General features: G+C 33.0%; 1 protein-coding gene across 1 annotated transcript in view; it reads left to right on the top strand.

Annotated features, from left to right (window-relative positions):
- Positions 1–6671, top strand: part of LOC136034566 (galactosylceramide sulfotransferase-like) — a 92194-nt gene extending 85523 nt beyond the window's left edge. The window contains exon 4 of the mRNA XM_065715809.1: positions 6140–6671. Coding sequence (XP_065571881.1) covers positions 6140–6251 — 112 coding nt within the window. The 3' untranslated portion in view covers positions 6252–6671. The remainder of the gene's footprint in view (positions 1–6139) is intronic.
- The last annotated feature ends 6647 nt before the right edge of the window (positions 6672–13318 follow it).

Consider the following 13318-nt stretch of genomic DNA (forward strand, 5'->3'; position numbering starts at 1 on the left):
GTTTTATATTGAAAGTTCTAGTTCGATTTTTATGAGTCAAAGTGAACAGAGCGTATCTACCCCCCCTCCCCTCCGTAGACACAAACGTATCTCTTTCCCAAATGTATCTGATTAAAATTTTGAGATAGCCAGTTCGTTTGAAAAGGTCCAATGATCAAAAAACAAAAATTTCTCTTTAAACATAACCCCTGCCTTTCCACCAGAGCCCAGGAAAGGGTTGTAACCTGAGCCACAAGGGCATCAAAAATCTTATGGATAAGTAGTCGTATTAACTTTGAAGCAGACTCCAATAATTAGAAATTGAAAGTTCCAATTTCCCTCCCAAAAGTCAAAAGTGATCCGATGACAAATATCCCCCCTTAGCCTTTTTTTTTACCCAAAAGCACCCAAACCAATTTTTTATATTGCTGTTTTGTTGAAAATACACCAATGATAACAGAAAAAATTCAAGGGGAAAAATGGCCCCCCAAAATCTTCGGGCTAGTGTTTTTAAATGTGGATCCGATGAAATGTGGAGTAAATGTACAGCCAATCAAAATTTTGAAATAGCTATTTTGTTTGAAATTGTTTGAAGATTAGAAACAACCAGCTACAGAGTCAATCGAGCTCCCAAGAACCCCGAGGTAACTGTTATGATCTATGTTCCGAGCATATATAAGGTCTTATGTAAATGATGCCCGTATAAACTTAAAAGATGGATCGTTTGATTTGAAATTGAAATTTTTACTTGCCTTCTTAATATTCATTAAAAGTGGTCAGAGGCCCTCTACCCCCACGCTTTTTTTCCAAATACATCTGATAAAAGAATTTGGGAAAAGTATTTTCTTCTAAATAGTCTAAAGTTCAAATTACTATAACTTGGGAGTGGAATATATAGGAATCCTAGTTAGGATCTGGGACAATAATTATAACTTATGTAAGTTTTGTGCCTTTCCCCCCTTTTTGCCTTTCCTCCCTAAATGCATCTTATCAAAATTATGAAAATGTCTTTTTTTCCAAATAGTTCAAAATTTAAGTTACTTTAACTTAGATGTGGAAAAATTCTCCCAAGCCCCCGAGGGAAATATTGCAACTTATGTAATTTGCCCATTATTATAAAATAGGGTTTTTGTGAAGTTGTTTTTGGGGGTGGTCGTATTAACAATTGAGTGGCTCATTAGATAGGTAATTGAAACTTCTAGCTTTCTCTTAAGAGTCATAAGTGCTCAATGGGACACTAGACTACACCCCACTGTCCCATAGGGCATCTGGTTAAAATTTTGAATGGCCATTTAGTTTAAAGTAGTTCAAAGGCCAAATAACTACGCTTCCAGCGTTGACACTTATACTTACTTGTAATAATAAATAAATACACATGCCAAAGGCTGCAATTTAAGTAAATTTAAGGCAAAACCGAGATTACTGTCGATCATAGGATTACCTTAAATAAATTGTGTTCAAAACTAAGGTAATAATAAAAACTTTTCACATATCAGTGATTGCCAAAAAGTAAATCAACGACTCTGGGGTTGAGACTAACTATTTCTTCGCTTGCAGAAAAACATCTCAGGGAAATTTCAGGTAATGATGTAATGCTTACATTGTTGGACACCAAAACGATTGGTATGCTTCACATAATCATAGATTATCCTTTTTTACTTAAGTGGCTACAAAATTCTTCAAAATTAGTTTACCTTTTGTTTATTATTATAATTGAGAGAACAGAAGTCAAAGAAAAGAAAGAATTGGATTCAGGACTGGATGATAGACCGCGGTCGTCTTCAGTAAGTAAAGGTTATGTACTTTTAATGAATGGTATCTTCACTACAAACAAGGGAATGGCGATTGTCCATTTTCTAACGTTAAAATTATGATTCTATTAATTAGATAACCAATTCTGTTACTTCACATTATCATTCTCTTACATTAGTGATTACAAAGTTTTAAAAAAATTTCTATGTTTTTATTATAATAATTGAGAAAACAGAATTCAAAGACAATTAAGAATTAGATTTAAGATTGGTTGTTATGCCTCGGTAGTAATCTGAGAGTTGGGGTACTCTTCATTACAAACAAGAGTATGAATACTACACTTTTTTGAGCACCAACAGTATAAGGCCTACCGCGTGTTTGGCCCTTTACTAAAAGAAATTACATTAAAAATAATTTATTTTGTGCTTATTAAAATATTGAAAATAAAATGAATAAGAAAATTGCAGCTAAACAAGAACATGATTTACCAAGAGGGCCACTAGGCCCTTAGGCTTTTACTATTCCTGAAGCTTTGGTGATTTCCCAAGAAAAAATCCTGCAAAAACAGAGCGGCTAAAACGTTTGGGCCTAGAAGTGTCAAAGCTTTAAAATTGGCCCTGGGTGATAAAAAATCTTTATCTGTTGAGCTTTCATAAATTAGTATAATTATATATCAAATATTCAGATCAATTTTATTAGTTTTTACAAAAACTTTAAATATATTTTGGAATAAAATTTTTTTTGAAATAGGAAATGTTTAAAATCTTGAATCTTTGGCAATCAAAAATGAACAAAATTTAATGAAGAAAAATTTTGCAGTTTTTTTTCTCAAGAAAAGTAAAGCCACTATTAAACTTAAAATCAGAAGAAATAGAAATCTAAAGTAATTCAAACTCAAAATGATTAGAAATTACCATCAAAGAATAAATGAAACCCAAAACGAATAGAAAAAGATTAAAAAGTCATTCTAAAAAAAGTTAAGGAAAGATGGGTGGAACATTTTGAGAATGTGCTAAACCGAGATACAGTTGCAGGAAAAGATATAGATGAAAATGAAAAAGTTTGTGGTACCTTGGATGTGAAGGAAGATTTGTTTTGTGAGAAAGAATTAGCGATAGTACTAGAAGGATTAAAAAATAATAAGGGTCCAGGTGTTATTAGTGTGATGAATGAGTTTCTTAAATGTGGTGGCTCTGAGGTTAGAAACAAGTTAATGAAGATTATGAATGTGATTCCTGAAAAAAATGGAAATACCTGATTTTTTTAAGAAAACCTTAACTAAACCACTGTATCAGATAGGTGACAAGAGTGAGTGTTGTAATTATCGAGGCATTAGTCTGGTCTCTCTATGTAGCAAATTACTTAGTAATATGATACTTTTTAGACTGAGCGATGCTGTAGATAAAGTTTTAAGGGAAGAACAGCACGGTCCTAGAAAAGGTAGAGGAAGTGTCGACCACGTTTTCAATCTCAGGCTGTTAATAATTCAGAAATTCCTTCGTTGTCAAACACCTTTGGTCCTCAGTCTTATTGATTATGAACAAGCTTTCGATTCTGTTGGAACACAGGAAAGGCAATTTGAGACCACAGATCCAAATAGGAATAAAAATGCTCCCGAATTTCGATTATGCTGATGATTTAAGTATATTAGATGAAAGTTTGAGCAAAATGAATGAATTCCTAGAGGTTTTGCGAGTTCAGGCTAATTGAATAGGTTTTAAAATAAATGTTAAAAAGACTAAGTAACTAAGACTAGGAATAAGTGAGGATGAAAATATGACGTTGGGTGACGAAAAGATTGATCAGATCGGCAGCTTCACTTAACTTGGTAGCATTATTAGTGAAGATGGTGGGAGCAGTGAAGATGTTAAAAGTAAAATACCTAAGTCTCACGGTGTTTTTTCACAGTTTAAAAAAGTTTGGAAGAGTATAAAGATAAGTCTGCAAACCTTGATTAGAATATTGAAGGCTAAAGTGATGATAGGGGTCTATTATGGCTCTGAAGCATGGGTGCTCCAAAAAGTAAATTGGTTTTGCATCATCCAAAATTACCACAAATCAATAATCGAAAAGGCCATTGAGGTGCTAGGCAATGTTTATTTTTAAAACGATCTTTATTTTTTCTACATTCATATACTTTATTAGGTGGTTTTCCGTCCATTTACTGGATAAAATTTTTGCTAAGTAAAATTGAACTATGAAAGTTATAGCTATGAAACTTCTAGCTTTGAAGATTATTGCTGAACTTCATGAATGAGAACAAATAGTTTGAAGGGATTAAATCCCCAGGGTACCATGTTTACTTTATTTTTTTAAAACCTTTCTCTTAGTATCAATAGGGTCTAGAGTTTTTTTACGTTGTTTTTCAAAGAACATTCTATGTTCGTTAGCTTTTAAAGTATACTGAGTTTCTGACAAGCCTTCCAATTTTCCAAAAAACAAATTTCTATAATTCTGTAATATTATATTATGTTTAACAATATTCATTTTGAATCCCTTCAATTCTTTCTTTGCTTTGGTTTCATCGTCACCCCTTTTTAAATAAGTATAGACTTTTCATCTTAAACCTACAAACTCAGACACTACTGTTTAAAATAATTCATCCTTCATCATACCCGTCATTTTTACTGACTACAAAAAGTTTATTTTCTTATAATACTTTTCTTATAATCTGAATTATCAAGTGTTTCTTGCAGGTCAGCTTTAATGTATTCACAAAAATCCTCAGTTCGAATATCATGAATAAGACTATCAGTATCCAAATAACAAAGGCAAATGTTTTCATTATATTTTGGTTTTATGTATTCATAATGGAATTCATGCATCAGTAGCTTGGACTAGAAGAGAGTTAGCAAAGGTTTTATCCTTATTTGGTATACCAGGCTAATACATTAAAGTGATTTGTGGTATGTACTAGAATAATACTGCTGCGGTTAATGTAGAAATTAGGTTAGCACCTGGTTTTGCATTACATCAGGAGTTAAGCAGGGTTTTGTTCTATCCCCATTTATATTGATCATTTTGATAGACTTTGTCTTAAGGAACGCAAGAAAGGTGATTGGAGACCACAGAATCAAATGAGGAGGACAAATGATCCGTGATTTTGATTATGCTGACGATTTAAGTATTCAGATGAAAGAGTGAGCAAAATGAATGAATTCCTAGATGTTTTGCGAGTTCAGGCTAATTGAATAGGTTTTAAAATAAATGTTAAGAAGACTAAGTAACTAAAGCTAGGAATAAGTGAGGATGAAAATATGACCTTGGTTAACGAAAAGATTGATCAGGTGGGCAAATTCACTTAACTTGGTAGTATTATTAGTAAAGATGGTGGGGACAGTGAAGATGTTAAAAGTAATATACCTAAGGCTCACGGTGTTTTTTCACAGTTTAAAAAAAGTTTGAAACAATAGAAAGATAAGTCTGCAAATCTTGATTAGAATAATGAAAGCTAAAGTTATGATAGGGTTCAATTATGGCTCTGAAGCATGGCTGCTCCAAAAAGCAGACAAAAATTTACTAGTTGTTATCAAAAGAAATTGCCTACGGATTGTTTTGGGTACCCACTTGACTGACCGTATTTCAAAGAATATGCTGTACGAAAAATATGGTTCAATCCCACTTTCTAGGGCTATAATGAAAGAAGGGTTGAAATGTCAAGGCCAGGTTCTGTGGATGAAGGATGACAGATTCCCAGGGATTGTCCGTTTTGGCCCACCGTGTGTGGCTAAACAGAAAGCAAGTTGCCCTCGTCTGGGTTGTGAGGATGTCTTAAATAAAGAATAAAAAGAAATATATACTTTCTGGGAGTTTGGAGAGAGGAAGGCATTGAATAAGTTAGGCTGGAGGAGGAGTATGCTTAACTGTATTGGCCTCAGATGGTTTAGTACTGCACTGAGTTATTAGTAGTAGTAGTAAGAAAAATGTGTTCAAAAACATACAACTAATATAAATGAATAAATGAATCTTATATTGAATAAAGCTTAAGTTGGATACCTAAATCAAGCTTATAAATTAAGAATTTTAAAATTAAATAAAATTAAGTATACATTAAGCATGAATGAAACACGATTCTTTAAAGATATAAATATATATCTTTTAATATTTTTTTATTTACAAAAGTATAAAATCAGAATATAAGAATATACTGAATAATTTATAAGTTGGAAAATTTGTACCGATCTATCATAAGTAAGGACTCGGTGTAGAGGATATTATCATTCTGGCAGTAGATCTACCCCTATCTGTATTTCTACTTTACTCTCTCTTTCTCTTCTCTCTCTCTCTCTCTGCTTTTTTCTCCCTGAATCTTTCTTTCTCTCTCACCCACTCCCTTTCTCGTTAAGAAATAGACAAATATATATTCAACTGAAACTACTTAATTAGTAATCTAATATTTGTTGTTTAGATCCAACTTGCTGTGCGACCTCTACATTGGTGACCATCAAGGCAAGTTTTATTTTGTGCGACAGGCAGTAAAAAATGCTGGTGAGGTTCAACGTATCTTCATAATTGATTGAACATTTGCTTATGAAGAAATTCAATCAGTTGATCTTAGCTTCTCTTCAGAACAACGATTAAAAAGTGTATAAAAGTTATGTATTGACAATATTATTTTTTATAGCCATTATTTTTCGTATAAAAAAACCCTTCTCTAGTATGTGCAAAGCCATAACAAATGCTTGAAAGTTAAAATTTATCACAATTCTTTACGTTCTAAGCATGTAAGTAAAACAGATAATGTTTTGGTCAACGAATCTGACCAAACCATCTACATCTAAGTATAGTTACAATTTACTCTTCTTAGGAGTCTAAACTCAAAAATTATTGTCTAAGGGACAGCATGTTTTGGCTCGGTGACTAATTAGTGTTATTTTAAGTTTTTCTTGTGAAGGGGATGAAGAAATGTCTGATAACATAGTTAATAAATTTTTCCGTCAAGCTAACCAGAATTATCTTTTGGATGAATTTGGATAGGCTCGTGGACACTTTTTTAGGAAGTTCTAAGTATCTAACGTATTTTAATTATCGCAAAAATTCTTTTATTAAAATCTTCGAAGCATCAAGAGGCTAAATCTGATATACTGACAAAATGTTTTTCTGCTATTGGCTCTAATTTATAAATACCAATCAATTGTGACACAAAGAATGAAAATTGTGATGAGATTTTACCATCCATAGCTTGTTTGTAAGCTGAGTCGTTGACGAGGATGTAATCAATAAGTACACAACAAACGGTAATAGGTGACGACACTCTCAAGGAGTTTCTCGTTCAACTTACATAGTTTACCAACACTGTATTTTCTAGGGCCCCTATATGCCATTCTTAAGTGTTCTAAACCACTCAGTGTAGTGATTAATATCAATATTATTACCACAATTGTTTGTGACGACCGCATGTAATCATGGAATTCCTACAACATTATAATTCCTTATGTATTTTTTAACCAATAAGAGAGGATAATTTTCTGTGTCTAAAGCAAAAACTAACAGAGAGTAACCTGTTATTAATGTGCTATAATTTTTTTACTTCTATACCCCCACAAACTTGCACCTCATCTTCACGCACCAACCTAAATGCAGATTTTTACGAGCAAGCGATTTTCCATTTCTTTACCACAAGAAGCTGACACCTGTGGCTTACGCAACTTGCGTGGATAATGTATAAGGTAAAGGAATTTTCTATTTCAAAATCCCAAGAGACTGAGTCCTATTTTTCATGGTGCAACCTTTAGAGATATTGTATAAGGATTAGGACAAACTCTAATCCTTTTATTTAGAGGTAGTATCAAGTTGAAAATATCATTTAGTTATGTTCAATCATTTTAGCAAGGCATTTTTCTGTCGAGAGGTGCAAGGTTATTTACAACATTGTGTAGAGCCAAGCACTACTACAAAGTGGTGCATAGAGACAGAAGAATTCTGACGGTAGTATACATAATTCCTTTGGACATTCCAAATTCATACTGACGATTAGAGCATGGGGTGGTTTTCGATTATTTTTGTTAACCTACTAGCACAGTAAATGCTCTAAAGGTGCAATTCTCCTTTCATATGCTACTGAAGAAAGCGTATGAGTAATACTCTTTTTGAGAGGAGCTTGAGAAAACTTATTTGTTTCCAAACGAAAATACAAATACAACAAAGGTTAAAACTTGAAACGCCCAAAATAATCCATGCATGAATAAAGCCGTATACTAATTATTTATTTCCCCACTTTTTGCTTTTAATTTTGACTGTTGCTGAAAATTTTTGGCTTTATCAAATTACTCTTGAGTAGAATATTCATTTTTGAGAAATTCATATTTTAAAAAAGTCAGTCTTTATCGTCGTTCATAAATATTGAAAAGGAAAAGTAATATAAAAGAATTTATCCACTATAAAATTAGATAATATTATAATTAGGTAATAACGCACTTCTATATTATTTATTCTAAAGTTAAAGTTTCACCAAATAAGACATGAAAATAAAGACCGTTTTAGGCGTATTTCATATCAACAATATGATTTCCATAAGAATAAGGAAGCTCCAACCATGATCAAGACTCCACTTTCTTAGCTGGATTAAACTTTTCAGATATTTATAGTGATAAACCTGAAAAAGTTTCAACTTTTTTCATAGTCTTTGATGGTTGTACGAAAAATGCAGCAACTCTGAGCAATTCAATAATACCATTAAATAAAGATATAAGTTTTTTCAACTGAAAGTAAGTAGCAACATTAAAACTTAAAATTAATAAAAATTATCACATGTATTTGGAAAGAGTGTCCCTTATTCCATAACTCGCACTTTACGCTAAATACTAGTATTTTTGTCGTAATCATTTAAGGATGACTTTTGAAACACAAACAATGTTATTTAAAATAATAAGTTTTTCAAAAAAAATTCCTTAAAAAAAACTTAATTTTAATGCATAAGGTAAAGATAAGGGGACATCCCCCTTTATATACATAATAACAAATGTTCGTTTTAGTTCATAATGTTGCTAATTACTTTTAGATAATTTTTTTTTGATTCTGATTAACTCATGCCAGAAAACTCATCACTCCCTACTTGGAAAATAATTTTCCTCTCCAAAATGTCCTCCATAGAAAGATCCTCTCTCGTATCCCCACCCTCTTTCCCTAACAAACAATTCCCTTTACAAAAAATTTGTACATATCAAAAATAATAATATATGATGTGAACAATGGAAAGATATGCTTATGATGAACAAAAGGACTATATACAAATTTAATTGGGTATCTTTGAGGGAAAAAGGCGTATGAGGGTTTCTACCTGTCATACAATATTTTTGTTAACATAAAAGTGCACTCAGACATTCAATTTCAGATCAAATGAGCGCTCTCTCAATCTTTTTGGAATAACGGTTCTATACAATCAGCCTTGAAAAAAACCCAATAAGTTAACATATATACGTGATTTCTTCTTTGGTGAAGTATGATTTTCATTAACATCACTTGATATTTTGGTGACTTCCCCCTTTCTTCTTCTGAAATTTGACAAATCTGCTTTGGCTCATATCGTTTATATGTTGTTAAATAAAAAAAACAAGTTTTTTTTAACTGAAAGTAAGGAGCGACATTAGAACTTAAAACGAAAAGAAACTATGAAAGGGGCTGTTCCCTCCTCAACATCCACTGTTTACGCTAAAGTTTGACTCTTTCTCTCAACTCTACTTTTTAAACAGGAAAAAAGCTTTAGCGTAAAGAGCGGGACATTGAGGAAGGAAAAGCCCCTTCCGCATAAGTAATTTCTGTTTGTTTTAAGTCTTAATTTCGTTCCTTACTTTCAATTTAAAAAAAATCCTGTGTTTTTTATTTAATTTCAGATCGTTTTTTAATAAATGCATATTTAATTTGGCTCTCCACACATGAATAATTAAAACGAAATTTGTACATTAATTTATTTTTTTTCTCTAAATGGATTTATAATAATTTTAATCCGACAATTTCGAGAAAAAAAGGTCTCCCAAGAAAACTCGGGAGTAGGCCTAGTTACCCTCAAATTTTTTGGTTATTTAAAAAGATAATTATAGCTTTTAATTTTTTAAGAGTGTTTTTACTAATAAAAATATACGTGACTTACAAATTAACTTACGTTATGAACTTCCATATTCTAATATTTTTGTTACGTATATGAGGGGGTTCACCCCCTCGTCAATACCTCAGTCTTTGCACTAAAGCTAAAAATTATGTCCCAATTCCTTAAGAATGACCTGTGAATCACAAAGGCCACAGAATAAACAGTCGAAATTAATAAAATTACTTTAGCGTAAAGTGCAAGATATAAGGAGGAGGTAAACCCCTCAGTTATGTAATAATTTCCCAATAGTGAATTGAAGTTGATGGTTCTTGATATATTGTCAAACAGAATGGAGCTTGAAATATCAAATCAAGATGTGATAGAAGTTAAAAGATTAAATATAAGCAAAGGTGATAGTAAACAGGATGCAATTGCTACTGCAGTTTTTACATTCAAGTGTAAAGACCTTGCTTCTAAAGAGTTCAAAGAAAAGTCAAGATTAGCTCGCACTGGTATTTCTGTGTCTGAAAATCTGACAAAACAAAGACGTGATGTTCTGAACATAGCACGAGGTAAAAATAGGAATAAGCAAGTGTGGTCTCACCAAGGTCGAATTTATGTGCGTCTAGCTAGTGATTTTTATTCACGTCGCTTATGGTCTATCGACGATATTGCTTAATAGTCGTGCTAATAATTAAAAGTCGTTTTACTTTCATTATTTTTCCGGTTTTTTTTTGTGTGCTTATAGCCTCATAGTTGTTTTTTTTTTGGCTTTATTTTTGTCTGTTTGTTGTTGCACAGGTCTGATACACCATCTTTTTAGGTCCTATGATTTTTTCTAGCCCAGGATCTGAGGATATTTACTCCCTGGATGAATTTCTACTTCAATTAAAAAGTAATCCGATAGATGTTTTGAGTATTGTTAATAATTCTATTGTTCAAATTCAAAACAATTCCTTAAATTTTTTCCATTCAATTACTAGTAAGTATGTTTCCGATTTAAATTGGGCTACAAGACGAAATGATAATTTTTCAGTCCTTCAACTCAATACTCAGGAACTATGTTCATCAATTGATGAGTTAAGGCAGATAGTTTCTGATGGACAACCTGACGTTGTCAGGTTATATGAAACTTTTCTGAATTCTAATAATGAAATGCTTCTTGATATACCCGGTTATAAAATGGAACGACTAAATTGCTGAAGGATGGCAAAGGGTGGTCTAGTCTTGTATATTTCTGATGTTAATCCTTATTTTGTTCAAAGCAATGTGTCAAGGAATGATGAGAGGGTTTTTTAATCCAAGTCTATTGAAATTAAATAACAAAACAAAGTTTTGATAATTGGTAATGTTTATAGATCTCCGAGTGGATCTGTCTCTTCTTTTGTTCGTGTCCTTGATGATATTTTGGATTTAATAGGGATCCGTTCGTGCGAACTAGTAATAATGGGAGACTTTAACATAAATCTGATTGATGTGGCGACCCCTACTACGGTGGATCTCCTATCAACTATGCTCACTGCTGAGGTTCTACCAACAACCTGTATCACGACACGTTTTGATACGTCAGAGTCTTTAATTGATAATATTTTTTCGTCTCTTAGTGTGGTTCAGAATTCTGTTGTAGTGAGTGATATTTCTGACCATTGTCCTGTTTTTTTCCACTTTTAACTTTAAAATAAGGTCGAGTAGGAATGCTCCAAAAGCTTCTTTTAGGTTTTATCTGAATAATTTAATCCGCCTCAGATCCCATTTAGCTGAGAACACATGGAATATTTTTAGTGAAGATAATCATTTTCATTCAAAGTTTGATTCTATTTATGAGTCAGTGAAAGCGTCAATTTTTGAAGTATGTGCTCTGAACCCCTCTAATTCAAGGTCAAAAAGATCCATTTCACTTAAAACATGGATGACACCTGGCCTTCTAAAGAGTTGGAGAGAGAAAAACTAATCTTTGGAAAGCTTTTAAGTCAGCAAAGCCATGTTCGTCAACAAAGCCATGTCTTCAGCAGCTCAAACTCTACTGAAATGTTTTTAACTCTTTGTGCCGGAAGGACAAATTCCTTTATTATTGTAAGATTTTCTCAGATTATAGGAAGGATATTCGTAAGATTTGGTAAGTGATTAATTCCGTTCTTAAAGGTTCTTCTCCAGCTCCCTCTATCCCTCCGAGTCTTTTGGTTGGGGATGTGGTTGTTGAGAGCGTTCCATCTGTTCTGGAAACATTTACATCATTTTTTGCTAATTGTGGGAAAACTACAGGTTCTTCAGTCAGGTCTTCGCTGTCAGAACCGGATTACAAATATTATCTTGATCTGCCTTGTCACAAGTTGATGGTGTTTAATCCTACTTTTGAGGTTGAAGTAGCCAGGATTGTAAATAGATTGAGAACTTCTTCGGCGTCTGGCCATGACTGTATTCCAACTATGGTAGTTCAGTTCATTGTTTCTTCAATTATTTCTCCGTTGACGAAGCTTATAAATCTTTCTTTTGAAAATGGGAATTTCCCCAGTTCTCTTAAACGAGCTAAAGTAACTGTTTTATATAAAGGTGGACCTCGAAATGATCCAGCCAATTATCGACCTATATCCTTCCTGTCTGTTTTTAATAAAATTTTGAAAAGACCATGATTACCCGACTACTAGCTTTTATAGAGCCTAAAAGTTTTTTTCATGATTTTCAGTTTGGCTTCCGAGCTAAACATTCTATGGAACTTGCATGTGTAACGCTTTTAAATTTTGTCCACACCACGCTTGACTCTGGTTTGATCCCTGCGGCAATATTTCTGGATGTCCGTAAGGCTTTTTACTCCTTAACTCGTGGGATTCTTCTTTATAAGCTATCACACATTGGTGTAAGAGGACAGGCTCAATCTTGGTTTGATTCCTACTTGTCCGGTAGAACTATCTCTGTCGATTCACTTTCCAGCTTTTCGTCTGAAGTTGAGTTTGGTGTGCCTCAAGATTCTGTTCTTGGTCCGTTTTTGTTTTTGATTTATGTTAATGACCTTATAGTTGCGGTTAAAAAGTAGAAACCCTTAGTTTGCTATCGCCTATGTCATTCTGAATCTTTCAATGCAATTCACTTTCGCAGGATGAGGACCCCCTCGTTGCCTTCGCTGATGACAGTACTATTTGTACAGCAGTTGGAACTGAGTCTGAGATGCTTCCTAAAGTAGTGAACCTCTTCGAGAGAGCTGTGTTCTGGTTTGATGGTAATTGCCTTGCCCTAAATGTTGCAAGTCATGTTTTTTAATTTTTTTCCATATTTCTCTGGCGTTCCCGCAGTTAACTGATATCCATTTTTTTAGGAGTTCTCTCAGTAGACCTAAGGATCGATATTCCCGATTCCTCGGTATTTTTCTAAATTAGAACCTTTCGTTCAAGCATCATATTGTACTAATTAATATGAAGATATCAAGGAGTCTTGGAATTTTGAGGAAACTAAAACATATTTTTCTTGGATCAGTTTTAAAAAGTCTGTTCCATTGCTTAGTTCAATCCTACGTCTCTTATTACCCTACTGTATGGATGTCAACTTTTTCTTCTTTTGTGAAACCAC

This window comes from Artemia franciscana, chromosome 13 (genome assembly GCF_032884065.1).
Source record: "Artemia franciscana chromosome 13, ASM3288406v1, whole genome shotgun sequence".
Lineage (NCBI taxonomy): Eukaryota > Metazoa > Arthropoda > Branchiopoda > Anostraca > Artemiidae > Artemia > Artemia franciscana.